Below are 27,401 nucleotides of genomic sequence, written 5' to 3' on the forward strand. Positions count from 1 at the left end.
GACCCTCAGTAGAATCTGCACACTGGGCCCCAGGCGCGCCAGGATGGGGCTCAGGGGTTGGTGGGTCCGGCGGCTGTAAAGGAACAGGGTGGAGGTCCCAGGTTGAAAAATTGTAAAATTATAATTTTACAGCTATATAATTTAACTACTTCAGTCGTCATGTCTTTTTCTTTTTACAAAGTCAATTTTCCTACCTAACTCCAAATTTTTTTCACACCATCTAAGTAATATTTTAATATTTTCCATATCCAATCCGTATTCAAATTTCCCCAATTACCTCCAAATGACTTATGAAAAAAATGCTATTTTAATCGGGAGCCAATAGCGGACTACCCTTTGCATTTGACAGCAGAGTTCAGGCTTAACCCTTAACCTCTTCGGGCTCGGAGGACCCTGGGCAGGAGAGATTTAAGAACACCGTCCTCCCGCTTTCGCGGAAAGGCCAAAAGTGACTTGAAATGTAGACGCGGAGGCCTATGGGAAATGTAGTTTTAAATAGGTGAGGTTCACCGCCTGGACTCCGGGAACGGGACGCCACGCTCCTTCTGCGCATGTGCAGCCGTAGCCTCCTCGTTTGTCTTCTCAGGACTCCAGAGAACCGTTGGGGAACTTTGGGGTGTGCTCGGAAAATGCAGGGTGCGCACCGAGGGCGAGGGACTAGCTGGGAAGGGTGTGCCTGTGCTTGGGGATGGGAGCAGGAAGTGTCTGGGACCTCGTCGCCCCCCGCGGCGGTGTATAAACCCGGGCGGGCCGTCAGAGCGGGTAAGGCCGATGGGGGAGACCCCGGCCCTCGGGCTGCCGGGGGGCGCAGGTGTTCGGGGCGGTCCGGGATGCCCGAGGATCGTGTGACCAGCCCGCCTGCAGCCCGACCGGAGAGAAGCCCATGTCGGCGGCGGTGGGTGCGGGAGGGAGGAGTGCGTTTATCAGGCGGACGGTGACCGTGGGTCTGCGGTGGAGCCCGAGCTCTGGAGCACTACAGGCCCGGTCAGTGCCAGCTCTGTCACCTGTTAGCAGGGGCGACAGAAGGAACCTGGGCGGGAGTCAGGGTTCTCATCTATAAATATTAATAATGATTGTTTCACGGCGACGTTTGGAAACATAGATCACTATTTTAGACAAGTGCCAGGTAGGAAGCCTTAAGTAAGTGACAACTGCTGTTATAGTTAGAGGACGCTTTGTTTTTTTACTGGATAGTTTAATGTACCCTGACAACCACTTCACCAGAAACCGAGGCTCGGGTCGGTGGCCCGATGTGCTCGAGTCAGGAGCTCCCAGCCAGGGAATTTGGATTCGAGGGCAGGTGTGCTTGGCTTCAGTCTCAGGCTTTGTCTGATGTCACACCTGCCCAAGACTGGCATTACAGCCTTCACAGCACTTAGGAACATGGCCTGTCCCTGCGTCCCCAGGGATGTAAAGGAAAGGATGTGGATGGAATCCCACCATGTGTCACATGTATCCTGGGATTTCTAGTGTCTCTTCAGGTCCCTTGGGTCAGACAGAGGTGCCTGGCCCCCTCTGCATTGTCAGGCTTTCTGTCCTTGAAGTCTGACGTTATAATGAATTCTAAGAGTCAGCCTTTTTGCCTCTAAGATGAATTTATTTCTCAGATCCATGTCCCAGTTGCCTTGAAACAAACCAGCCCTTGTGAGGCAGGAAGCAGGGGGCCTCTGTGAGGGAGTCTTACCTGGAAGAGAGCGCCCCTCTGACCTTAGACCTCTCTCCAGAGCTTCAGAGCAGAGACAAGAGCCCAGAAAGGAGCAGATGCTAGATTTGCAAGATCAGAAGCAGGTCTTGATCCTCCTGCCCAGAATGAACCAGACTTGATGATGCCACCTTCAGGAGCCACCACACTGTGTGACAGTGGGGCATTTGGGCCGTCCCTGGGAAGTACAGGTGAGCTGGGGTGGCCCAGGGGCAGGCTGCTCAGGAAAGGCTGCTTTGTTGGAGAGCCGTGAGGGCAAGGTCTGGGGGTAAGGGACAACCAGGCAGAGGGAGGAAGTTCTGTCTCCGGTCCCCTTAAATGGCCCCCGCTATTTACAGATGCGCTGCTGTCACACATGTCCACCACCACATGTGACATTAGTGACGTTATCCTGATGTCACAGGATCCAAGAATGATGATCTGTGAAGAGTTTTCCAAGGTCACCTACTTGTAACTCTTTTGAAAGATTTAAAGACATTGGGCCTGAAAATTTCAGTGACTTGTCCAGGGAAACGCAGTTTGTGACAGTTCACTCTCTCACAGGTAAGTTACCAAAAGCATCTATCGAAAGGGCCTTTTGAGAAATACTTCCCAGCTGAAATGAACAATTACAAATTCCTGCCTTAAATCCTCCCATCTCTTTTACTAGGCTTTCCGTGGATTGTGTATACCAGGGGTTGAATAATATTACTGAGAAAAATAGATAAATGATGCATACTGAGCATTTTTCTGCTAAGTTAACTTTAATGAAGGAATAGTGTCTTGTCGTTTGGCGTCCTTTAATTCAACTGATCGGTTGTTTTTATTTCTTTCTGTTATCCAGAAGGACGCATGCGTTATTGTTAAATCAATCGAGTAAAGTTTATGTTCACTCAGTAAAAAACTGCAGATTTCAGCTCCATGGTCATTTCAGAATCACACAAAGACAGGTGTTGCTGCCTGTCCATGATCCTTCTTGTGCCTTTTCAAGGCCCAGAGGGCCCTGTGCCTATGGGGAGGATGATCCCCAACTGGGGTGCTGAGATTTGAGGAGGTGAATCTAAGAGCTGTAAGACAGCTAAATCTCAGGACCCCTGTCTTCTTTCTGTCCCCTCAGCTGAACCACAGTCCTCTGTACTCGCCCAGGAGCCACAGAGAGTGAACATCCCTCAGGTGAGCTCTTTATTCATTCCCCACTTTATATTGTAATGGATTTATAAGGTTTAGCAGGATCCATGCATTAAAGGAAAAGGAGAAGTTGAAATAGTAGAAATCAAGTCAGTCTTGAGGAAAAATATAGCGTGTTTTACTATTAATTGTGATGTTGGCTGTTAGCTTTGAGTGGGTAACCTTGTCAGGGTAAGTAGTTTCCCACTAAGCTACCTGTTTCAATCTCTTTACTTGTGATTGGGCTATTCAGATTCTCTGTTTCTTCTTGATTCAGTTTTGGGAAGTTGTATGAGTCTTAGAATTTATCTGTTTCTTCTGGATTGTCCAGTTTGTTGCTATATAGTTTTTCATAGTATTCTCTTATAATCCTTTATATTTCTGTGGTATCTGTTGTAATTTCTCCTCTTTCATTTCTAATTTTATTTATTTGAGCCTTCTCTCTTTTTTTCTTAGAGAGTCAGGCTAAGGGTTTGTCAATTTTGCATATCTTCTCAAAGAACCAGCGCTTTGTTTCACTGATCTTTTCTACTGTTCTTTTTTCTTTTTTGGTTTCAATTTCATTTATTTCTGCTCTGATTTTTATTATTTCCCTCCTTCGGCTGACTTTGGGCCTTTGTTGGTTCTCCATTTTCTAACTGTATTTTAAGATTGCTTATTTTAGATCTTTCTTGTTTTTTTAAGCTGGGCCTGTATTGCTATGAATTTCCCTCATAGGACAACTTTTTCTGCATCCCATATGAGTTGGTATGGTGTATTTTCATTTTCATTTGTCTCCAGATATTTTTTGATTTCTCTTTTAATTTCTTCAATGATCCATTGGTTGTTCAGTAGCATGTTGTTTAGTGTCCACATATTTGTCACTTTCCCAGCTTTTTTCCTGTAGCTGATTTCTAGTCTCATAGCATTTTGGTCAGAAAAGATGCTTGATGTGATTTCAATCTTCTTAAATTTATTGAGGCCTATCTTGTTTCGAAACATATGGTCTGTCCTTAGAATGCTCCATGTGCACTTGAGAAGAATGTGTATTCTGCTATTTTTGGACAGAATGTTCCATATATATCTATTATATAGTCCATCTCGTCTAGTTTTCCATTTAATTCCACTATTTCCTTGTTAACTTTCTGTCTGGATGATCTATCCATCGATGTAAGTAGACTGTTGGGGCCCCCTGCTATTATTATGTTGTTGTTAATATCTCTTTTTAGGTCTGTTAATAGTTGCTTTATGTACTTTGGTACTCCTTTGTTGGGTACACGTATATTTATAAGTGTTATGTCTTCTTGTTGGAGTGTCCCTTTTACCATTATATACTGCCCCTCTTTGTCTCTCATTGCCTTTTTTATCTTGAGGTCTACTGTGTCTGATATAAGTATTGCAATAACTGATTCTTTTGTTTGCCATTAGCTTAGAGTATCATCTTCCGTCCCTTCACTCTGAGCCTGTGTTTGTCTTTAGAGCTAAGAGTGTTTCCTGGAGGCAGCATATTGATGAGTCTTGTTTTTCAATCCATCCCACCACTCTGTCTTTTGATTGGATAATTCAATCCATTTACATTTAGAGTGATTATTTATATATAAGGGCTTAACGCTGCCATTTTATCACTTGTTTTGCAGCTCTGTATTTCCCTTGTTTCTTGTCTTGTGTATTTTGGACTGCCAGTTCAGTTTGGTAGTTCTCTATGATGGTTTTCTCAGTTTTCTCTTTTTTGTGTGTGAGGAAGACTGGCCCTGAGCTAACACCTGTAAGCAATCTTCCTCTTTTTTAGCTTGAGGAAGATTGTTGCTGAGCTAACATCTGTGGCAATCTTCCTCTGTTTTTTGTATGTGGGATGCCAGCACAGCAGGGCTTGATGAGAGATGCATAGGTCTGTGCCTGGGACCTGAAGCTGCAAACCCTGGGTGGCTGAAGCAGAGCACGTGAACTTAACCATTATGCCACTGGGACAGCCCCTCAGTTTTCTTTTTTTCTGTATCATTTGTGTCTCTGTTCTGATTATTTGTTTAGTGGTTACCATCAGGTTTGTATAAAAAATCTCGTAGATGAGATATACCATTTTCTGATAGCCTCTTATTTCCTTGGTCTAAGCCAGTTCCATCCCTTTCCTCTTCCTCTGATTTGTTGGTCATAACACATTCTGTTTTGTGTTGTGATTTTGTGGTTAAAATCACAAGATTATAGTTATTTTTGATGTTTTCCTTCCCTTTACCTTTCATGTCATAATTAAGTTTTTGCTAACCTCTTCTGGTAGAGAGCTGCAATTTTCTGACTTTGGCTGCCTATTTATCTCCTTGCTCAAGGCTTTGTGAACTCTTTTTTTTCTTTTTCAGGTATGAAGGTCTTCTTGAGCATTTCCTGTTTGGGGTGTCTTGTGGCGATGAACTACCTCAGCTTTTGTTTATGTGGGAAGGTTTGTATTTCTCCACCATATCTGTAGGATATTTTTCCCTGGATAGAGTATTCTCGGCTGAAGGTTTTTGTCTTTCAGAATTTTGAATATCTCATTCTACCTTCTCGTAGCCTGTAAAGATTGTGCTGAGAAATCTCCTGAAAGTTTGATATGGTCTTTGTAAGTTATTTTCTTCTGCCTTGCTGCCTTTAAAAATATTTCTTCTTTGTCACTGACTTTTGCCAGTTTTACTACTCTATGCCTTGGAGTAGGTCTTTTTACATTGATGTAATCAGAAGTTCTGTTAGCGTCTTTTACTTGTAATTCCAGCTCCTTTTCCAGGTTTGAACAGACTTTCTGCTCCTTTCTCCCTCCCTTCTCCCTCTATAATACCCGTAGTTTTTATGTTGCATTTCCTAATTGAATCAGATATTTCTCAGAGAATTTCTTCGGTTCTTTTTAGTCTTAATTCTCTCTCCTCCTCCATCTGAAGCCTTTCTATATTTCGGTCCTCCAGATTGCTAATTCCGTCTTCCATAACGTCAGCTCTGTAATTCAGGGTATCCAGATTTTTCTTTATCTCATTGTGTTTTTCATCTCCAACATTTCTGATTGGTTTCTCTTTGTAGGGTCAATCTCTTTTGTGAAGTATTCCCTCTGTTTATTAATTTTATTCCTGATTTAATTGAACTATCTGAATTTTCTTGTAACTCGTTGAGTTTTTTAATGTTAGCTATTTTGAATTCTCTGTCGTTTACATTGTAAACTTGTGTGCCTTCAGGATTGATTTCTAGGTGCTTTTCATTTTCCTTCTGGTCTGGACTATTAATATATTTCTTCATACTATTTGATGGGGTTGGTTTGTGCCTTCACATAGATAGTATCTGGTTGCAGATTCCACCTGCCACCACTGGAGGAGGTTCAGGAGCTGTGTATTCTGAGCCTGCTGTGATCCCTGGTGTCTGTGCTTGTCCTTTGGAATCTATGCTGACAGGACCCATCTGCGATTGCCTGCTTGTAGCTGCTGCTTTGCTAATGTACGCACGGGCACTCTAGACGGGGTCCCTTGCCCTGGCTGAGCTTGTGAGCCCAGCAGGGGGAGGGGCACTTCTTTTGCATGTGCCATCCCGTGGGTGTTCTCTGTTTGCCCTCGCTGTCTGTCCTCCTGGCGTGCTGGCTTCATGAAGACAACCCCACAATAGCTTAGCCTCCTCTGTGGAGCTTTCCTATGGGATGTGAGGGAACTTGGAGAGCGAAGGCATTCCTACAGAGTCTCCCCCCAGGCCCCTCTTTTCTCAGAGCTGTGCATGGTCCTGTGCCCTAGGTCATTGCTGGGGAGGGAGAGCAGATCCCCTTACTTCCTCCTCCTTCCTCCTGGGGGGTCCAGCACCTCCACCTTCAGGCATTTGGCTGCATGGGTCTCTCAGATGTCTTTTGTGTTGTGTGCCTGTCCTCTGTTGGTTTATGAATGTCCTTTTCATTCTTTCTTAGGGAGGAGAGTCTAAGGGAAGAGCTCACTCCGCCGTGATGCTGATGTCATGCCTGGTCATTCTATTTTTAAGTTTTTGAGGAATCTCTGTACTATTTTCCACAGTGGCTGCACCAATTTACATTCCCACCAGCAGTGTATGAGGGCTCCCTTTTCTCCACATCCTCTCCAACACTTCTGTTTTCTTTGTAAAGATTGGCACCTGAGCTAACATCTGTTGTCTATCTTTTTTTCCTTCTTGTTCTCCCAAAACCCTCCCAGTACATAGTTGTATATTCTAGTTGTATATCCTGGCTGTGCTGTGTGGGATGCCACCTCAGCATGGCTTGATGAGTGGTGCCGTGTCCAGGCCCAGGATCCAAACCGGCAAGACCCTGGGCTGCTGAAGTGAGTAGCGCACACGAACTTAACCACTCAGCCATGGCACTGGCCCCTCTCCAACACTTCTTATTTCTTGTCTTTTTAGTAATAGCCATTCTGATGGGCATGAGGTGATATCTCATTGTGGTTTTGATTTGTATTTATCTAATAATTAGTGATGTTGAACATCTTTTCATGTGCCTGTTGGCCATCTGTATATCTTTGGGAAAATGTCTGTTCAAATCCTCTGCCCGTTTCTTGACTAAGTTTGTTCTTTTGTTGTTGAGTTCTTTATATATTTTGGATAGCAACCCCTTATTGGATAAATGATTCGCAGATATCTTCTTCCAATTGCTAGGTTGTCTTTTCATTGTATTGATGTTTCCTTAGCCATACAGACGCTTTTTAGTTTGATGTAGTCCCATTAGCTTATTTTTTCTTTTGTTTCCCTTTCCTGAGGAGACATATTCAAAAAGACACTGCTAAGAATGATAGCAAAGAGCTTACTGCCTATGTTTTCTTCTTTGGAGTTTTACGGTTTCAGGTATTACATTCAAGTCTTTAATCCATTTTGAGTTAATTTTTGTGCATGGTGTAAGATAATGGTCTACTTTCATTCTTTTGTGTGCGGCTGTCCGTTTTCCCAACAGTGTTTATTGAAGAGACTTTCCCTTCTCCATTGTATGTTCTTAGCTCCTTTGTTGAAAATTGGCTGTTCCTAAATGTATGGGTTTATTTCTTGGCTATCAATTCTGTTCCATTGATCTGTGTCTGCTTTTCTGCCAGTATCGTGCTGTTTTGATTAATACAGCTTTGTAGTATACTTTGAAATTAGGGAATGTGATGCCTCCACCTTTGTTCTTTTTTCTCTGGAGTGCTGTGGCTCTTTGGGGACTTTTGTTGTTTCCAGTAAATTTTAGAATTCTTCTTTCTATTTCTGTGAAAAATGTCATTGGGGTTTTGATAGGGATTACGTTGAATCTGCAGATTGCTTTAAGTAACATGGACTTTTTCACTATGTTGATTCTTCTAATCCATGAGCACAGAATATCCTTCTGTTTCTTTATGTCTTCTTTAATTTCTTTCAACAATGTCTTATAGTCTTCAGTGTATAGGTCTTTCACCTCATTGGTTAAATTTATTCCTACCCACTTAATTCTTTTTGTGATTGTAAATAGGATTGTATTCTTGATTTTTTATTTCTGCTCGTTTGTTTTTAGTTTTTTGATGGATTCTTTAGCGTTTTCTATATGTAAAATCTCATCATCCACAAGTAGTGACAGTTTTACTTCTTCCTTTCCAGTTTGAATATGTTTTATTTATTTTTCTTACTTGATTGCTCTGGCTAGGACTAAGAAGGGTGAGCGTGGGCATCCTTGTCTTGTTCCTGCTCTTAGAGGGATAGCTATCAGTTTACACCATTGAGTATAATGTTAGCTGTTGGTTTGTCATATATGGCCTTTATTATGTTGAGGTACTTTCCTTCTATAATTATTTTATTGAGAGTTATTATCATAAATATGTGGTGAATCTTGTCAAATTCTTTCTCTGCGTCTGTTGAGATGATCATGTGATTTTTATTCTTCATTTTGTTAATGTAGTTTATAACATTGATAAAGAATACTGTTGTAATCCTTTGTATTTCTGTTATATTGCTTGTGATTTCTTCTCTGATTTTATTTATTTGAGGCTTCTCTCTTTTTGTCTTATTCTACCTAAAGGTTTGTCAATTTTGTTTATATTTTCAAAGAACTAGCTCTTAGTTTCGCTGATCTTTTCTATTTTCTTTTTACTCTCCATGTCATTTATTTCAGCTCTGATTTCTAGTAGTTCCTTTGTTCTCCTGACTTTGGGCTCTTCATTTTTCTTCTTTTCTGATTCTGTTGGATGTATTGTTAGATTGTTTATTTGAGATTTTTCCTGTCTCACAAGGTAGGCCTGTGTTGCTAGGAACTTCCCTCTTAGTACTGCTTTTGCTGTATCCAATAGATTTTGGTACACTGTATTTTCCTTTTCATTTGCCTCCAGATATTTTTCCATTTCTCCTTTAATTTTGTTGTTGTTCCAATAGTTAATGAATAGCACGTTGTTTAGGCTCCACATATTTGTGACTTTTCCAGCTTTCTCCTTGTGGTTGATTTCTAGTTTCATACCATTGTGGTTGGAAAAGGTGCTTGATATCTTTTCAGTCTTCTTAAGTTTATTGGGAGTTGTTTTGTTTCCCAACAAACAGTGGATCTTTGAGAATGTTTCATGTGTACTTGAGAGAAAATGTATATCCTGCTGCTTTTGGATTGAATATTATATAGGTATCTGTTCAATTCATCTGGTCTAGTGTTTCATTGAAGATCAACGTTTCTTTGTTGATTTTTCTCTCTAGAAGACCTATCCATTGATGTAAGTGGGGTATTAAAGTTCCCTACTCTTATGGTGTTGCTGTCAGTTTCTCCCTTTAGATCTGTTAATAGTTGTTTTATAGACTTTGGTGCTTCTACGTTAGGTGCATATATATTAATAAATGTTATGTCTTCTTGATGGATTATCCCCTTTATCATTATATAATGCCCATCTTTGTCTCTTGTCTTTTTTGGCTTGCAGTCTATTTCGTCTGATAGAATTATGGCTACACTCACTTTCTTTTGGTTGTCATTTGGTCGGAGTATCATCTTCCACCCCTTCACTCTGAGCCTATGTTTTTCTTTAGAGCTGAGATGGGTCTCCTGGAGGCAGCACATTTTTGGGTCTTTTTCTTAACCTGTCCAGCCTCTCTGTCTTTTCATTGGTGCATTCAATCCATTTACATTTAGGATGATTATGGATATATAGGGACTTACTGTTGCCATTTTATCTTTTGTTTTATGGTTGCTCTATATTTCCTTTGTTTCTTTTTCCTTGTGTTTCTCACTACAATTTCAGCTTGACGGTTTTTGGTGATGTGTTTTTCAGTTTCCTCTTTTTTTATGTTTCGTGACTCTGCCTTAATTTTTGTTTTGTGGTTACCATGAGGTTTGTATAAAAGGTCTCACAGATGAGATAGTTCTTTTTCTGCTGATAGCATTTTTGCTTCATTTGACTAGGCAAGTTCTGTCCTTTTCTTCTTCCCTTGCTATTTTTGTTGTCAAAATTCTTTCTTTCTGTATTGTGAATTTGTTACCAAATTGGAATGGTTAATGTTATTTTTAATGCTTTCTTTCCCTTTAACCTTTGCATCATAATTGTTTACTAACATGTTCTGATACAGAGTTGCAGTTTTCTGATTTTATCTATTTATCAACTTGTTTAAAGCTTTGTATCCTTTGCCTTTTCATTTCAGACAGGAGAGCTCTTTTTGACATTTCTTATAAGGCAGGTCTAGTGGCGATGGACTCCCTCAGTTTTTGTTTCTTCCTCACACTTTATTTGTCAGCTGCAGCAGTGGACCCCCAGCTGTCGCAGCACCCAAGGACACAGAGCTGATTATTACAGTGTTGATTAATACAGTCCCTAACTAGCTCTCAAATACTTGTACTTTTCTGCATCCTTTCTGAAACCACCCTAGTCGAAGTAAGCAACTAAGTAACTGGATGACTTTAATGACCTCATGTCTCTGATCCTCAATTTCTTGGTTTGTGAAATGAGGCAGTTAGAAGGAACACCAAGTTTCTTCCTTCTCTATATTCTGTGATTATCAGAATCTACAACTATGGAGAGACTCAGGGAAAAATCAATTCCAATGTTTTGGGAAACCATCTCACTTTCTCCATTTAAATTAACTCTTGGGGTGACTGAGATTGTGCCTCATATCCTCTCATAGCACTGCTCGTAAGGACAGTCTCAGAATCTTCAAGACAACTTAAAAGAAGGCCCTTTCTCTTAAATAGGAATCTGCCTTATGCCATGTTTTGAGCTGTAGAAAATATTTTAGAATGAGATTCTAGTGTTGGTAACAAATTTATCTACATTGCTAATTCATCTGAAAGCTCCTATTCTTGAAAATGTCCCATGTGGGGGTAAAGAAGTTCCATGTAAAGGTTTAGTCCATTTTTGTTGACAATCTCTTGAGTGGATGTTAAAAACCTGGATAACAGGATAATGTTCATGGAGATTGGGGGGAGGGACAGTGATGAATGAGTTTGGTTGACTTTCAGCAGTAGTAAGGTCAAAATGAAAGCATTATAAAAGAAGAGTAGAGATTTAGGTCAGGGCTTTCTATGAAAAACAAGTAAAAACCATAAGCAGATGGAAAAAGTTTAAGTGACACAGTATGGCAGATTCCACTGATGAGTTTAATAGGCAGCCATTTTAGTGGCACAGAGAGTAGACTGATTCAAGGGACAAGAACCAAAAAGCAAGGGGTCCCATCCTGCCCTGAGGATTCTTTTGCTCTGAAGTGTGTTAGCCCAGCTGAGGGAAGACCTGGGGAGGATGTCGTAGATCCTCTAAAAGGGGCATCCATCAGCTGCAGGAAGATGTGCCATCTCTCCCCAAAGCTCATTAGCAGATTGGAAGTGGCATGCTGCATTACTCTGATTAGCATTAATTTTATAATTCTAGGCATAGAACTTTCCTCCACATGAATCAGCCTTCACACAAAAACACAGACGCACGTGGTGTGGATAAAACACAAGTAACCTTACTGCTGCTTCCCATCTTCCAAGGACCCAGTGGGAAGGAAAACGTGGTTCCCTAGCAAAGAGGGGAGTTAAGGGCTGGAGTTTTCCAGCTCTCCAAGCTGGGTGCAGGTCCCACAAATCGGGGAGAAGTGCAATGCCATCTTTCTGGCAGACCAAGACTTTGGGAAAACTGGGTCCTTCTGATCTGGTTAGGGAAGACGCAGTACTTCCAACAGCCACTGCAGCAAGGCAACAGCAGCATTACAAGTGAGATGAGGAACGTTACCTCAGAGCCTCCCAGGGAGAGAGCATTGAGGCCCCTACCGTTTATTGGGATAACTGGTTCCTGGCCCTTTGGAAAATACCCAGTCATCCCAGGGCTAGACTTCTCAGGAAAAGTAACTTGCCAATCCCTTTAAAATTTGCAGCTAAAACCTATCTACGCTTTTATTTGTTACATATATTGTTGGGGCTTCATTTCAAACTGCTATATTACAAAACTGTGTTTCAGATAACTTTAAATCCATGGCAGTGACTTTCAAATTCTTTTGATGGCAACTCACAAAATAAATCTATAAATTATTTTTTATCGTAAATCAGTATATACGCACACACACCAAAGGAATATAAAAATTTTATGAAACTGTTCTTACCTTTTTACGTGTAATACACTCTAATATTATCTATTCCATTTTGTTTCATTGTTTTTTAAGTGCTTGTCACACTCTCTAGAATTATTTCATAATCCACTAGTTGGTCAGGACCTGCAGTTTGAAAAGCACTATTTTAAAATTATTGCTTCCAGGTACCCTAGCCGGTAGTCTGGTATCCAGATTTTTAAAAGGCTTATTAAAATGCATCATCAAAAAGCAATATTTGCTAAAGGACCCTCAGTCTCTATAAAGAGCACTCTCTTGGGGATTCCAACCACAAGTTACCAGATAAATAACCAGCTTTCCTTTGCAGAACTGAGATGTGAGCTCAACACCAAGTAAAAATGACATAAAATCAGAACAAAGTTGGAAAAGGAGGACCACCTCCAAATGCAATATGTGGTCCTTCTGGGAAACATGACGCAGCCTAGAGTGAGGTGAGGGGGACAAAACAGAAAAAGAACATTAATGGAGAAAAAATCAAGCTTGTAACTTCTGTCTCCAGGCTTCACAAGGTGCACTTGTACTTCCAACCCTAAGAGACAGAGTGATGTTCAGCATGACTCCATAATCCTGTGGCCTTGAGAACCTCAGCAGACATCAGTTAAGTCATTTAAGGATAACTGCAAATTAAATTAGTTCATCCTAACTCTATATGACTCCACTCATAGTTGGAAGTTAGTATATTGATAAGGAGATCTGATCGGTGGTTACCAGGGAAAAGGGGGCGTGGGGGGAGGGCACAGAGGGGGAAGTGGTGTACCCACAACGTGACTAACAAAAATGTACAACTGAAATCTCACAAGGTTGTAATCTATCATAACATTAATAAAAAAAAAATTAGTTCATCCTAATTACGCAAAAATGATAAATTCAAATAAGCAAGGTAATTCAATTCTGAATTAAAAATTTTTTCAATCACTTGACATCTCAAATCAAAGCAAATGGGTAATGTTACCAATTATATCAATTCGACTCTATATTTCAATACATAAACATATGATGAACAATTAAAATTCTTATGTGATATGCATTTAACTTGTTAACATTTATGCTACAGTAGGGAACCACACTCGAGAAACAGGGTCATGTCCTTGAAAACCAAAGAAGGTTATCACAAAAGAGTCTTTGTAAGAATCCAGCAACAGGATGAGTCCCCAAAATCTATTAAATAAACTATCCCACAGGAAAAGTGAGGCAGATCACACTAGTAAAGGCAACACTATGGAAGCTTATGCAATAGTTATCAAGGGAAACATTTGATACATAATAAAAATATTTAGTTTTAGGAAGCAGTATGATAGGCTCTGATATGGTTGCACTTATGAGTACAGGACTTTCATAGGAAGGAAAGAAATGGAAATTCACTGAATGTTTGTGTTTTGTCATGCATCACTAAATACCTTCGATTACATTATAGCATTGGAAACTAGGAAGCAGAAATGTGAAATAACTTGTTGTAGGCCACACAGTAATAAATGACAGAACTAGGACTTAAACTCCATCTTCTAATTACACATCCATTATTCTTGTCACATCAATACCACTTTATCCTGAACTAGTACTCAAAATATGATAGTGCTTAAAATATTTGCTTAAGCATTTCTTAGGATTTCTGATCAAGGTCAATTCAAATTCCAATTTCAAGGCTAATGAATAAGAAAGTGACCTTTAAAAGGAAAAAAATACGTAAAAAATATACATGCATTCCGGGTGGCATCATGAATCTTCAAACTTTCGATATTCTTTGTGTCTCGTGTAAGGATGAAAAAAGTTATCTATTGCTGTATAACAAACCACAACAAAGTAGAGTAGCTTGAAACAGTAACTTATTCTTGTCTCTTATTGTTCTGTGGATTGGCTGGGATTCGCTGGGCAGTTCTTGCTTGGGGTCTCCTAGGAAGTACAGTCAGATGTCAGCTTGGGCTGAAATCCTCTTTGCCTCTATTGTGCTGGATGTCAAGATGGTTCATTTCTGTGTTTGCTGAGGATGCTGGCTGTTATCTTATTCGGGGCTGCCAACTGGAGGGCCTGCATGTGGCCTCTTCATGTGACTTGGGCATCTCTCAAAGTGGTGGCTGGGTTCCAAAAGAAAGCATCCCAAGAGGATATATTCCAAAAGACCAGGCTTCTTACAGCCTAGCCTCAGAAGTCCCAGAAAGTCACCTCCACAGCATCCTATTGGTTGAGCCAGTCACTGAGGCCTAGGGGGAGGGATGTAGACTCCATCTTTTGATATGAGAAGCAGCAGGCAATAAGGGAGGGAGGGAGACTGCCCATCTCACCTTAGTCTTTAGCCTCCCATCTGGCATCTCTACTTTACCCAACTGAGTTAGAAGGGGAAATAGATGATACAACTACAATAACACAAATTATTGTGTGGTGTTTTCTCTATCTCTTTGGCACTCTCTCTTTCTCTGGAAACACAGCACTTCTTGAATGAATGGATAAATGAGTCTCTCCCTTTTCCTCTCTACTCCTTTTTTGCCTCCTCACCTTTCTTTTCTTCTTTTTAACTGCAGATGAAAGGTTAAAAAAAAATGTGTTAAGCAGCAACATACTCTAATTAGTAAATCTTATAGTTAGTTTCTACTCAGATCTCCCATTTCATGTCTACCTGCCCGATTCAGTCATCGTCCTATCAGGGAAGGTGATAAGAATGCAAGCAAAGGAGAGAAGAGAGGGAAAAATGGGAAAGCAAAAGTAGATTATCGAGGGAAGAAGGAAAATATAAATGGGAAGGGAAATAAATCAGGAGCACTGAACACCGTTAAGCCCAAATGGCTGAAAAGACAAAGGGAAAGAAGCAAATTTTTCCCTTATGATGCTGCATCCATCCTTCCTTCCTTTCCAATCCATGGCCGCCATCGCCAGCCTAGTCTAACCTTATTTCTTAATGCCTGAATTTTTGCTATATCATCTTACCTAATCTCCCTGCCTAGTTTTTACCCCTTAGAAATCATCAAAAATGGGGCCAGCCCGGTGGTGTAGTGGTTAAGTTTGTGTGCTCCTCTTTGGCGGCCTGGGGTTTGTAGGTTCCCATTCTGGCACAGACCTATACACTGCTGATCAGGCCATGCTGTGGCAGGCGAGCCACGGATGAAATGGAGGAAGATGGGCACGGATGTTAGCTCAGGGCCAATCTTCCTCCAAGAAAAGAGAAAGAAACAAAATAAAATAGATCATCAAAAACACTCCTTTCCTCCTGGTGCTCTCAATTACAAAAAAAGAAAAGAGAACACTAAATGACTTCTGAAGGATTAAGTCCAATATAAACATTTTAAGAATTTTCATAATCTGACCTAACTTTCCTTGCCACTCTTGTTTCTCAAGTCTCCCATATGTGAAACTCTTTACTCAGCCAGAGCACTCTACTCAGTGTATCCAAATACACAGAAAAATGAGACTAGATCTCACTATTACATCATGAAAAATACAAAACCTGAATCAAGGAAAATAACAGACAACAAAAATATTACATTACAGAAAGCAGTGTGGTGACATTATAAGCTTCTAATTATAGCGCTTATGGTCCAGCTCACTTCTCACGAATACAGCCTTCTCCTTTTGTCTTCTGTCCTTTGCTCTAAGGATCCTATCACCAGGAGCATTCCCCGCCGCTCTCTGCCTTCCTAAATCCTGTCTCATCAGGACCCACAACATTAACTGACTAATTTGGAAGACGTGTGATTAACAGAATCATTCTGGACCTGAAGTCCCTTGTTAACACTACAGCATCAGATTTGATTCTCGATGGACACCAAGTCACTCAAATTCCATCTCAGTTTTTACTCTGTAGATTTGTTCAGTATACAGTTGATTAAAAGACCATTCACCCCAGTTTGGTAGATAATTCAACCAGCCTTCAATCCAAAGTTTGTACAACTTTGATTTGTAGTAATTACAAACAGTAATTACAGAAACAGTTAAAACATTCATTGCTAATATTGTAACTCTTTGGGAACCTGATATAAATGCAGTTTTAAAAAAACAGGATACTTGAAGATAGTAACGTACACCGTGATTAACAAGATTTTGTGGTGAGAGTAGTTTATTGTCAGGTATAATTAAAGCTGTAGATGCTATTCTGAAAGTACAGACTTTAGGGGGCAAGGGAAGAGAGTTTTTGAAGCAAAGTACAAATTAGGAATAATTACAGTGATGGTTATGGAATGTCAACATCCATTTCATCATGATGAGCTCAGTCTCCTTCAAAATTCACTTGAGTCCGGGAAAGCATTAGTGTAAGACAAAAGGCAGCTTTGGGAAAAATACCTTTGAAGTATTAAGGAGTAGAGTGATTGGCAGTCAGCAAACATAAAAATGGACGAAAGAGTAAATGTCTTGATCACCTACGGAAAGTGTACACTTGAAGTATCTTATTAAAAAACCAGTTTTCTTTTTCATGTCCAATGTTGAATGCACCTGCAATTGTTGTTTTTTCATCTATTTTGATCCCCAAACTGGATATAACTAAATGTTTTATGGGAGTCTATAAAGGTGATGAAATTATAAAGAAAAGTAAGTGAAAGATTATCAGACAGGAGAGTGGAGGCTTCTGGGGTGATATCAACATTGTATGATTTGACATGAGTGGTGGGTCTGTGGGTGCTCACTTCATTCTCCTTGTTTATGGTTTATGCGTGTTGCTGTTTACAAAGCAGTTATGTAGAAAATCCGCTGACACTACTACCTTCGACAGTTCATTAGCCCAAGGGTGTCTGTTATGCTTTAACCAGGGCTTTGCTCATGTTCCCTTTTGCCCACATGAAGCCAGTTGTGCATTAAGAGATGACACAAACATCTCTTGAAACAAGAGATTTCTTCTTGTTTTCTAGAAGAAGTAGCGAAGCTGGTCTAGCGCTTGGTGATGTTTCCAAACAGTCCTTTTGTGAATGGCCGTGAGAAGATGTCCTTCTTCAGCCAAGGATGAAGTCTTATACTTTGTATTATTTAAAGTACCTGATGCCATGCTACACAACTAGTGAGTGTGCATCCATCCATCTGACAGATATTTATTGACTCACCTACCAGCTGACTGCCTGGGAAGCCAGAGCAGTTTGCCAACTAAGATGGTTAATTGGGATTTGATAAGTGCTATAAAGACACCAGAGATTCAGCAGTTTCTCCCAGCTATGGAACTTATTTTGGCTAATGGATATCACTCCCACTCCCATTTCAATCTTACAAAGGGATGCTAGAAGAGGATTGAGCAGTCAGAAGGTGGAAACTTAATAAAAATTGAAAGTCAGAGACGGGAGGGAATGAAAGCAGCAGAGGAAGAAGGAGGCAGAGACTGGACGGCCAGCAAGGCCTCAGTGCCCTGCACAGTTTAAGCTGAGCCAGGTATTCTTCCTGTTTCCTTGCTTGATCTTTGCTTGATCCTCCCTCTTGCCGACGCCCTCACCTGGAGGAGTCAAGCCCAGCACAGATGCCACTGAGACAGGTCAAAGCCAGGGAAAGGTCCTGGGATCAAAACTTGGCTAAGTATGATCCAAACTTCCAAGCAGTCAGAAGTAGAAAGAGCCAGAAGATAAACCTAACCCATTTTTGAAGGGGTGCCAAAGGTGAAAAGCAGGAAAACCAAAATTACTCATCAAGTCTAAAGGGGGAGCACAGAGCCAGAAGCTGAGAGGAGAAGAGGAGTCAAGCGAGTCAGTGCCAGGTAAAAACAGAAATAGAGAGTTGAAAAAAAAAAAAAAAAACAAAGCAAAGCGAAATGAAGGGTCCAAGACAATAATTGGGAGCATTCCCTGGGGTTTGATAATGGATTTTATGGGTTAGCTTAAGTTAAAAGCAAAAGATGTGAGCAGATACCTTCCTTCCTTCTGACATTATCTCCCACCTTATCAACAGTCCATTGTTACCAAGGCATTAACAACACTTACCAAACAAAGTCTAGAAGCCCTTTGGGCAGTCTTGCTAAGAACCATCTTAGTCTAGACTGATTTGGCCTTGAGGATGACCACATCTCCTCAGGACAGTTCTCCCTGGAGTCCTCCATTGGCTATTTTGGGAAATGACGCACTTGGACAAATGGTCTACCTAAATGAATGGTTCAGGTCTGAGCAGCATGAGACACTGGCAGATAGGAATGCCTCCCTTAGCAGCAGGAAATTCAGCACTTACCACGTCCCATGCGGCATGCTCTCCCAGAATACTTTTAATATGATATCCCAGTGTATTTAACATTTTAAAATTACTCCATTTGGTTAAAATCAATTAGATTTTTTTGAGGATCTTGGTCTTTCTCCAGCCCAGTTTAAACCATAATTTCCTGAAGACTAGGATTATCTCGCCATGTTCTTTTTCACGTCCCCGTCGTTTCTAGTCAAGCCTCAAAACGTGAAGTCTGCACTGTGGGTTCATAGCACCTCAGAGATCATCTCGATTCTCCCCATCCCACGGTGGGAAATTGACCTCAGTGAACGTGGAGTAGAGTGTTTAGTATCAGCCTTAAAATAAGTGTTTTCTTTTTTATTGTCTTTTCTTCCTGTCTGCTTTTCAGAGTAGAAGCAACAGTAATTTAAACTTTTCTACTATGTGACCTACACTCCACAGGTACCTTATAATAGCTGAGCCAGGGCTTAACAAAGGAATTGGGTGTGTGTGGTATTTGTGTGAGCATGTGCTTGTGTGTGTGTGTGTGTGTGTGTGTGTCACAATCTGATTGCCGATGTGGGATGGGAGATGGGAAAGAATGTTTAGGCACTTGTGTATTTATATCAAAGAGATGGTAGGACCCACAAAAAAGAATTCATTTTTTGTGATGTTAATGTTATATTTTGGGGGGAGGTTTTGGGGGAGGAAGATTTGCTTCTAAGGGGTGGACTCATATCTCTGTGTGGGGAGGCTCAGTTATAACGACAACTGAAGTCTCTCCTGGCGTTGGCATATTTCATTCTCGTAGGGAGAAATGCAATGCTCATCCCTCCTCCCTCACACCCCCCACCACTTCCTTGGTGCCCTTCCAAGGTAGGGCCCTTGGTGCTGGCTGCTCATCCCTCCCCCAGGGGTGGCTTTCCAAGGCCAAGAGGGCCAGAGAGGGCTGCTGCCAGAGATGCTTCTGTTCTGGCTCCTTCTCACTCCCCTTCCTGTCTGCTGGGCCTTTTGGTGGCAGCACCTAGTCCTGACGGGGTTAGAGTACCACCCTGGAGCGGATGGTGTGTGCACCAGCAAGCATCCAGTCAATTCATGAGTTATCCTCTGCGTGAGCTGGGCTGTGATGTGCCGTTATCTTCCTGCTCCCATTGTACACTTCACACACCAGCTTTCTCTCCAGACAGTTGTTTGATCACTAACTACTTCGAATATCATGACCATAGGCTCATTTATTTTTTTCTGTTTTAAAGGATGGTGCTGGTGTGCACAGGGAGCAGCCACGTCAATTTACACATTTGCCAAGGTATCCGATTGTGAGCTGCCTATCAAGGTGCTGACTTTAATAAAAGCTTATTACCATGAGCATTATTTAGCATTTATGTGGCTCCTCACAATTGTTTACCCATTATTTCTCAGCGCTCCCCTGTCCAGGTGATCAGTGTTAGCAACCCGCATTGTAGAGGCAATAAATCCGGGGTCCTGGAGAGGTTTTAGTAATATCCCTAAAAGGACACAAAGTGAATAACCACAGAACAGTGACTTTCCTGGAACCCCTTGAAACTGGCCTGGACCCCTCTCCCTCTAGCATACTTGGCGAGTTCACTCATTCCACCATCTGGTTTGCAGACCTGCACAGGGTGGGCTCTTCTCACAGATTGCAGCTCCGATACCCTGAGGCCTTCCCTGGCAACCTTATCTACAACAGCATCCCTTCCCCAAGGCTCTATCACATTCCTGTGTTTATGGACTCCACAGAGCTTAGTGCCACCTGAAGTTATCTCGTTTATGTGAAGTTGTGTGTCTTTGTGTTTGTTGTCTGTCTGCACCATTCAGGAAGGTCATCACTATGAAAATAGCAGTCTTGCCTGGGTTGTTCATGCTGTGTCCATCCTCTTTGTTGAAAGCACCTGTCATTACAGTAGGCACTCAGTAATGCTTGTTGAGAGAATGACAAAGACAGACCCTGTAAATACTGTTACTCACACGTCATTTTCTTTGCCTTTTCATCTCTTTCTGGATTTTCTGGCCATAGTCACACATACAGTCAGTTATTCTCAATTACGCTGGAGCTAATGATCCAGGCTGTGGATGGCCCAGGTCCTTGGCTTCCTTCCCTCTCTGGCTTCCTCTCCTCTGGAGATTCCTCCAGATCTTTCGGTCTTTTCTGGCCTTAGTTGAGAGGGGTCGAGAGGAGAGTAGGGCAATGAAAGTCCTATTAGACAATTTTGCAAGTTCTAATAGCTTTTGACAGGTACAAAGTTGAAATTATTGATCTGAAGATTTATTTTTTACCTTATTTGTGGATTTAAAAAAATGCATCTGTTTTATATATGCAGTACAGTGAAAAGTGCTTTGAAGAAGTTAAAAACACTGGATAAATGTAAGAGAGAATTATGTATGTATGTAGTCCCATTAACCTTGGTAATTGAGACTTGGTTGTAGATTTAAAATATAATTAGTTTTGATAGAACAGTAGCTCACACTTTTCTAATGGGTAGAGCCAGACGAGGCTTAGAAAACGTACCTTTGGTAGATTTTAATTTTGAGCCATCAAATCAAGACAAAGCTTACAATTCCTTCAGAGGCTAAAAGGGTGGCAGTAGTCGTGATTTCTCATCAACAAGTAAGAATAGGCAAATGGTCTTAAACGATTGAGTTTTCTTGCTTCAAATTTCAGGACAATGAGAATACAGTTTCCTCCGAAAAAATCTTAGGCTGATCTTGGAAGAAAGACCCCCTGGATCATCTAAAAATAAAGTTTTCTATTTAAAGGTTGGTTTTAATGTTCATTATAGCCCTATGTGCTACCAGAAAATGGTTTGCCTTTTTGTTTTAAACATAAGGAATCAATGTAACGCCTTATACCTGATAACCTGTGCTGTTGTATTTGGTCCTCCCTACAACTCTGTCCATAGATATTATTGTTGCCACTTTATAGATGAAAAAACGGAAGCAAAACCATTAAGTGCCTTCCCCAAGGTCTTAAAAGAAGTCACCAAGAAGGTGGTGTGGCTCAAGTCTCCTGACTCCAGTTTACTATTTCCCACAATAATGTTGGAAAACCACATTGGAACGGGAAGACTCATTCCAAGTACTGCTGTCACACCAGCAAGCTTCAAAGGTCAGGCAGATATTTTACTTTACGGTTAAATTGGCCACGTTTGCTCAGTGTGTGCTATATCCCAGGCCCTGTGCTTTGCCCTGGGAGGATTCTGGGAAAGTAAAAGACGGATTAGACTTTTCTGGCTCTTACAAGCTGGTGGGAATGGGAGACACATACATACAAACGTGGAAGGGCAAGGGGGACAGTGCACTAAGAGAGATACACAGCTCTGTGGGAGCAGGGGAGGAGCAGTCTCTGAACACGTTCCAGGAAAGGAGTCACCTTCCATGCCAAGATGAACTTTGCATGAATAAAGATTTAAGTGAGGAAAGATTGAGAAGAGTGAAGAGGGGAATGGGGTGTCGACCAAATTTCATCCACCTGCAATTTTACTTACTCAAATTTTATCTACCACGGCAAGAAGTTAGTGTCTAATATTTTAAAATTACTTTTAAATACAAGTATTTGCGTATTAGTTATATAAATAGAGGTAAACACCAGAACAACTATGATAGAAACGGCTCAAGTGGTTTCCATGGGGAATGGAACTGGGGGGATAGGAAGGATTGGGGTTGTGAGGTGGGGGAGGGCCTGCCGTGGTTCTTTATAAAGCCTTCAGTACTATTTGGTTTTAAAGGCACAGGTATGGATTCCTTAGATAAATATTAATTTTTAAGTGAGCCTTAAAGAATGAGTAAGGTTTCTCCAAGGAGAGGGAGGAGGTGGGTATTTATAGCAGAGGACCCAACATTAACAGAGAGAGGCGGCAGGAGAGCAGAGGGAAGAGCAGGTGACCCATTAGGATGACTGTGGAACACACCTCCCTGCGTGGGGACACCTGAGCTGGTGCTTGATTGCAGAGGCCTTGGATAGAAGGGCGCGCACAGAGACACACACACACACACACACACACACACACACACTCTCATGTGGTTGTCGGCAGGAAAGCAATAAAGGGTATTGGGCAAAGGGGTGATATGCTCAGAACTGAGCTTTACGTACAGCAGTGGTTCTCACCTTGGAGATTACCTTGCTTGTTAAAATTGCTGGGCCCCACATCAAAGTTTCTTCTTGAGTAGGTCCAGAGTGAGGCCCGAGAATCTGCATTTCTAATAAGTTCCCAGGCAATGCTAATGCTGCTGGTCTGGGAACCACAATTTGAGAAGCAATAATAGAGTAATCTGGCAACAAGGAGAAGTCGAGACTAGAGTAGTGGGAGAATGAAGGTCAAGGGACTGTTCCACTAGGACAGAGCAGAAGGAAGGGGGCCCTGATGGTTAGTGACGGTGAGAAAGTCCAGAACAGCAATCAAGAAAACAGACTGACGGCTTCAAAGGATAGAGGACCATTGGGCCATGTTCTGGGTCACACCAAATCACAAATCACTGTTAAATCTCCAGTGCTTGGGCCAAGTATGCCAAGAAGCACCTGAAATTCATTTTTAAAGCAGCAATCCTGTCTAGAAATTAAGCTGTGAGTTTTGCCTTACTTTCCCTTTCTTCCCCATCTCTAACCTCATTCTAGTGCAATTTAGGTTACAAAAGCATCTTCCAGGGAGAGCATTCATATCTGCACGTGGTCAGAAAGTGTATCTGTCTGTATATATAAAATCGTATTAAAGCTGGTTTCCTTATTATTTCATTTTAGAACATCCCTGTAGCTAAATGGTGTTCAAAGTAAACATGGAGAACAGAAAGCATCCATCTCTACCTAGTGGGGCAAAAAATGACTGAATTCCCATACCATATAAATACCCCATGAAAAGACAGAGGAATCCTTGATCCACCCAACATTCACTGAGTATCTGCCTTGTGGCAAGCACTGCGGATGTGCTTGGATACAAAGATAAATAAAACGTGGGCTCCACTCCCAGCAGTTCAACATCTAGCCGTCTTTGTCCCATGCTCTTAAATCTTGCTAAGGCTTGGGTTTTGTTTGTAATAGAAATTCTAAAGCAGGGACGGAAGAAGTTATCTTTTCTAAATTGCCCACCTCTGTTGTCTAATTATTCCACTGAGGAAAACACTTGGTCCTGGATTACTTCGCTGAGCTCAGATATGTTTTGCTGACACACAGAGTCTGGGCAGCATCCAGCCCCCCGTTTACTCCCTGGTCTTTAAGTCTAGTAAGTATTTTATCATTTACACCTTTCGATGTCCAAAGAGAGTGCCGCTCGGGGTTTAACACATGTAATTTCCTTTACTACCTCCCCAAATAACAGGGTCATTTCAGGACCAGGACAGTTTGGCACTGGGACGTGTTTCCCAGAAGTACTAATAGTTCGAGAGAGGAGCAAGTGTCTTCACATCTGCAGGTCTGGGTGCCGAACTTTCTACTGTCGGTGAGAATCATGTCCCAGTGAAAATGTAGAAGTGAACCAACCCTCAAAGGGATAAGGTGACAGGGAGTGGTGTTTACTTGAGTCAGAGAGTAACTGAAAATGACTTCTGCAGCTGGAATAAAACAAAGGGTTGAAGGTCAACTTCCTCTTTGATTTTGGCTAGTCAGCAGTTCAAGCAGCCTTTTCAAATGTTTCGTGTCTGCTGACTTGTCCAACTCTATAAAAGACCCCACATCTTGCACCAACCTGTACCTCTTGGGCACTGGAGCGAAACAAAAGGAAAAATGTTCCGTCTTATTAGAATTAATGAAGTCATGCCACTCACATCCGTCCACGTTACTCCACTTTGGTCACCACCATTGTGGTCCATGCTGACATCATTTCTCTCGTAGATTACTGCAGTGGCCTTCTCACTGGTCTCTCACATCCTGTTTACCCCATCCAAAGCATTCTTCACATTAAATCACTGTAATTCATTAATTCACAGTATTAATTCACAGTAATCTTTTGGAAACTCAAATAATACAACTAAAATCTGAATACCCTACACATATAAAGAAATCCTAACTTAAAAATTTCCCCTGGCTCCCCATTGCTCCAAAGACTTAACTAGTTCATTTGGCCCAGAGAACTCTGCTTAATCGGTGCCTCCCACGCTTTTCCCTCTTCTTGCTGCATCACGTTCCTCCCTCCTCACTCTCCCTGCTCTCATCACCCAGATTCCTCTGCCTGGAACACTTCTCCCTCCCTGCTTTGCCAAGTTGTCTCCTACTCACCTTTTACCTCTTAAGCCTTATCAGCTCCTGAGGGGTGGGTGAGGAAGACCCTCTTCTCCTTGGTTAGGCCAAATCCCCATGTTTTAAACTCCCTTGGCACCGACAACCAGCTCATGAACCCTTCATAGAATGTAACATGGGACATTTACACAATCTCGTATGATTAATTTCTGCCTGATCTCCCCTCTAGACTGTAAGATCCATGAAGGCAGAGACTCTACCTTTTTGCTTGCCATTGTATTCTAGACCCTGGCATAGTGTCTGGCACATGTTAGGTACTAAATAAATTCATTCTGAAGGAAGGAAGAATGAATGAGTGGTAAATTGATACTTCTAAAATAATAAAGAGGAGGCCTAGCATTTTAAATGAGTGATAATAATGGGGTAGCACATATTAAACTTCTAGTGTTAGGTAAACACTGTTCAAAACTCTTTACTCATTCATTCCAGTTCCGAGGACCAACCCTATGAGTACACGTCAGTATCTGCACATAATAGATGAGATCTGAGACTCAGGCTACTTGTGCAAGGCCAGGCAGCCAGTGTAAGGTGAAGCCTTAACAGTTGTCAATGTTGTTACTCTATTTATTACTATTCTCACCTTGGTGGAGTTCCTAAGAGTGCCATCGTCAAAGGGGGTGGTGTTGGGCAGGCACAGCCCGCCCCCAGGCCTCTGAGCGCCTTCTCAGGCTGGGCCTGGAGTGAGAGTTTGGGGGCCCAGGGGCTGTGAGGGCCTGCCCACCGTAATGGAAATGGCAGATGGAGGAAAGGATCCTTCAGGCTGGGCAGTGGGGAAGGTCACTCAGGCATCCAGAAACCTTCCTCAGAACCTGTCTTTGAATTAAATCTCAACTCATATCTTCCAGAAGCCTGAGGTGAGATGTCTGGCCGTGTTGCTAGTGCCGTCGCCCTCAAGAAGCCAAACAGGCTCTCGGAGTCTCTCAGGCCCTGCCCCTGGACGTGGCCCCGCCCCAGAGCATGCTGGGCAGGACCTCCCCATAGATCCCTCCCATTGCCAATGTATTCCTCCAGAGGATTCTGAGCTCTGCTTGGTGTTTCCAGCTGTGATGAGGTAAATGTAGTCTTGGTCCTCTGGAAAAGTAGATAATTAAGGCAGATAGTCCACACATGTGAAAGTGTTGTGACTTGGAAAGGGTGGGCAGATCCCAGGTTGGGAGGATTAAGGAAAGCATTGAGGGAAACCTTTCAGTATGGTGGGAAGGAAGGAGGAAAGAAGAGATGGAGGATCTCATTTTGGTTTTGGTTTTGTTTTGTTTTTGAAGTTTTTATGAAGAAAAGTTCCCATCTGATGACTTCTCTGTTTCCCTCTGGTGGTCCAGCACATATGATCAATGAGCGAGGAGTGTGGACAAGGTGTAGGAAAGTGGAATTGTTTTGAGAACTTAGGCAAGCGAGTTGACTGAGAAAACAATCACAGAAGCTCCCCCGAGACAGGGCCTCTGTTTGTTGCCTCCACTGGGTGTCCCAAGTGCTTGGAAGAGCGTCTGGCACATGGTAACACAGGAGGAATGACTGGATTCTGAGGCAGTGGTGGAGCTGAGCAACAGATGTAGAACAGAAGTTTATGGGGCACAAACACACTTGTGTGATTTTATCCAAGAGGAAGCAGGCCCTTATTTGAAGGCAGTTCTAAAACAGGCAGAGTTGAATTTTGCTAGACAGGACGAATGAAAGAAGGGGGTAGGCTGTTTAGAGCAGAGCAGTATATTTAGGTTTAGGATTAAATGATGCCCCATGAAGTTTTCCTTGGAGAGGGAGGAAATGAAGACAAAGGTTGTCAGGTAAGCAGGGGAAAGTACGGAGGGGCTTGTAGTTCCTGAATAGGTTGAGGCATTAGCATGCTGAGGGCAGAAGCTGAGAGGATAAAGGGAGGAATGTCAGACTGTATTTTTTCAGAACACACAAGTGTTGCTGGTGATAAGTTCTAGGATATGGCCATAACTGAACTGGAATGAAGGTAAAGGACTCTAAGATGAGAAGGAGCAGACAGTGAGAGATCAGATCATTGGATGGTCTATCTGCATGGATGTTGGGGCCTCTGATTGATTCCTTCCCCTTTGAGTTCCTTTCCTGTCCACAGAATTGGCATTTCCTCTAACTCTAACCTTCAGTCCATGGCATGACTCTGGACAAGAAGGCAGAAATGGGGTGGTGAGAGAGAGGGTTGAAGTAGACATCCGTTTTGTTTTTGTTTTTATTTTGACACTCAGCATTCACTCACCTTCTAAAAATAGTCCTTCTTTTGCCCTCTGGGGATCTAACCCCGTTGTCAGTTTCAGTCCATGTGAAGTGGAGCTGTTTATCACTAACGCTCTTACTTTAAAGGAGGGCATTGAAGTCAGGCTTGGCCAAAAAGATTGGTCCATGCTTTTGGCAACAGTGATTGGTCAGGGATGGGCATGTGACCCAACAGGAAACAATAAGGCACAGTGGGACTTTTGAAGGGACTAGTGGGAGAAACAACCCATTTTTAGCTGCGCTTTTAGTTTGGAAGATGTAGCTACGAACTTGCCAGACAGACTTACAAGGTAGCCAGTCCAGAATCTAGAGCAGAGAAATGGATAGAAACTGAAACTTGATGACATCAGCTGAGCCCCAATATGAATCCTCCTGCGTGAGGGCAGCCTTACTCCCAGACCTTTTTCAGGTGCCTGAGTCAACAGATCCTGTTTTTAAAGTCAGTTGAATTGCGCTTGCCATCATTTACATCCAAAGAATCCCTCACAG

At 42.0% G+C, this 27,401-nt stretch overlaps 1 protein-coding gene across 50 annotated transcripts in view; it reads left to right on the top strand.

Annotated features, from left to right (window-relative positions):
* Positions 1-27,401, top strand: part of LOC138915132 (ATP-binding cassette sub-family D member 2-like) — a 403,352-nt gene that overhangs the window by 208,373 nt on the left and 167,578 nt on the right. For 32 of the 50 annotated variants that reach the window (XM_070259460.1, XM_070259453.1, XM_070259421.1 and 29 more), the window contains exons 8-16: positions 1,725-1,893; positions 2,041-2,245; positions 2,799-2,854; positions 12,837-12,934; positions 17,170-21,205; positions 21,349-21,554; positions 23,184-23,661; positions 23,758-23,877; positions 25,520-25,725. In XM_070259460.1, coding sequence (XP_070115561.1) covers positions 1,725-1,893; positions 2,041-2,156 — 285 coding nt within the window. In that variant the 3' untranslated portion in view covers positions 2,157-2,245; positions 2,799-2,854; positions 12,837-12,934; ... (3 more) ...; positions 23,758-23,877; positions 25,520-25,725. Of the gene's footprint in view, positions 1-1,724; positions 1,894-2,040; positions 2,246-2,798; positions 2,855-5,178; positions 5,259-12,836; positions 12,935-17,169; positions 21,206-21,348; positions 21,555-23,183; positions 23,662-23,757; positions 23,878-25,519; positions 25,726-27,401 lie in introns of all 50 variants that reach the window. The other 18 variants (XM_070259431.1, XM_070259433.1, XM_070259423.1 and 15 more) reach the window with 18 other exon arrangements.

This window comes from Equus caballus, unplaced genomic scaffold, assembly GCF_041296265.1.
Source record: "Equus caballus isolate H_3958 breed thoroughbred unplaced genomic scaffold, TB-T2T haplotype2-0000437, whole genome shotgun sequence".
Classification (NCBI taxonomy): Eukaryota; Metazoa; Chordata; class Mammalia; order Perissodactyla; family Equidae; genus Equus; species Equus caballus.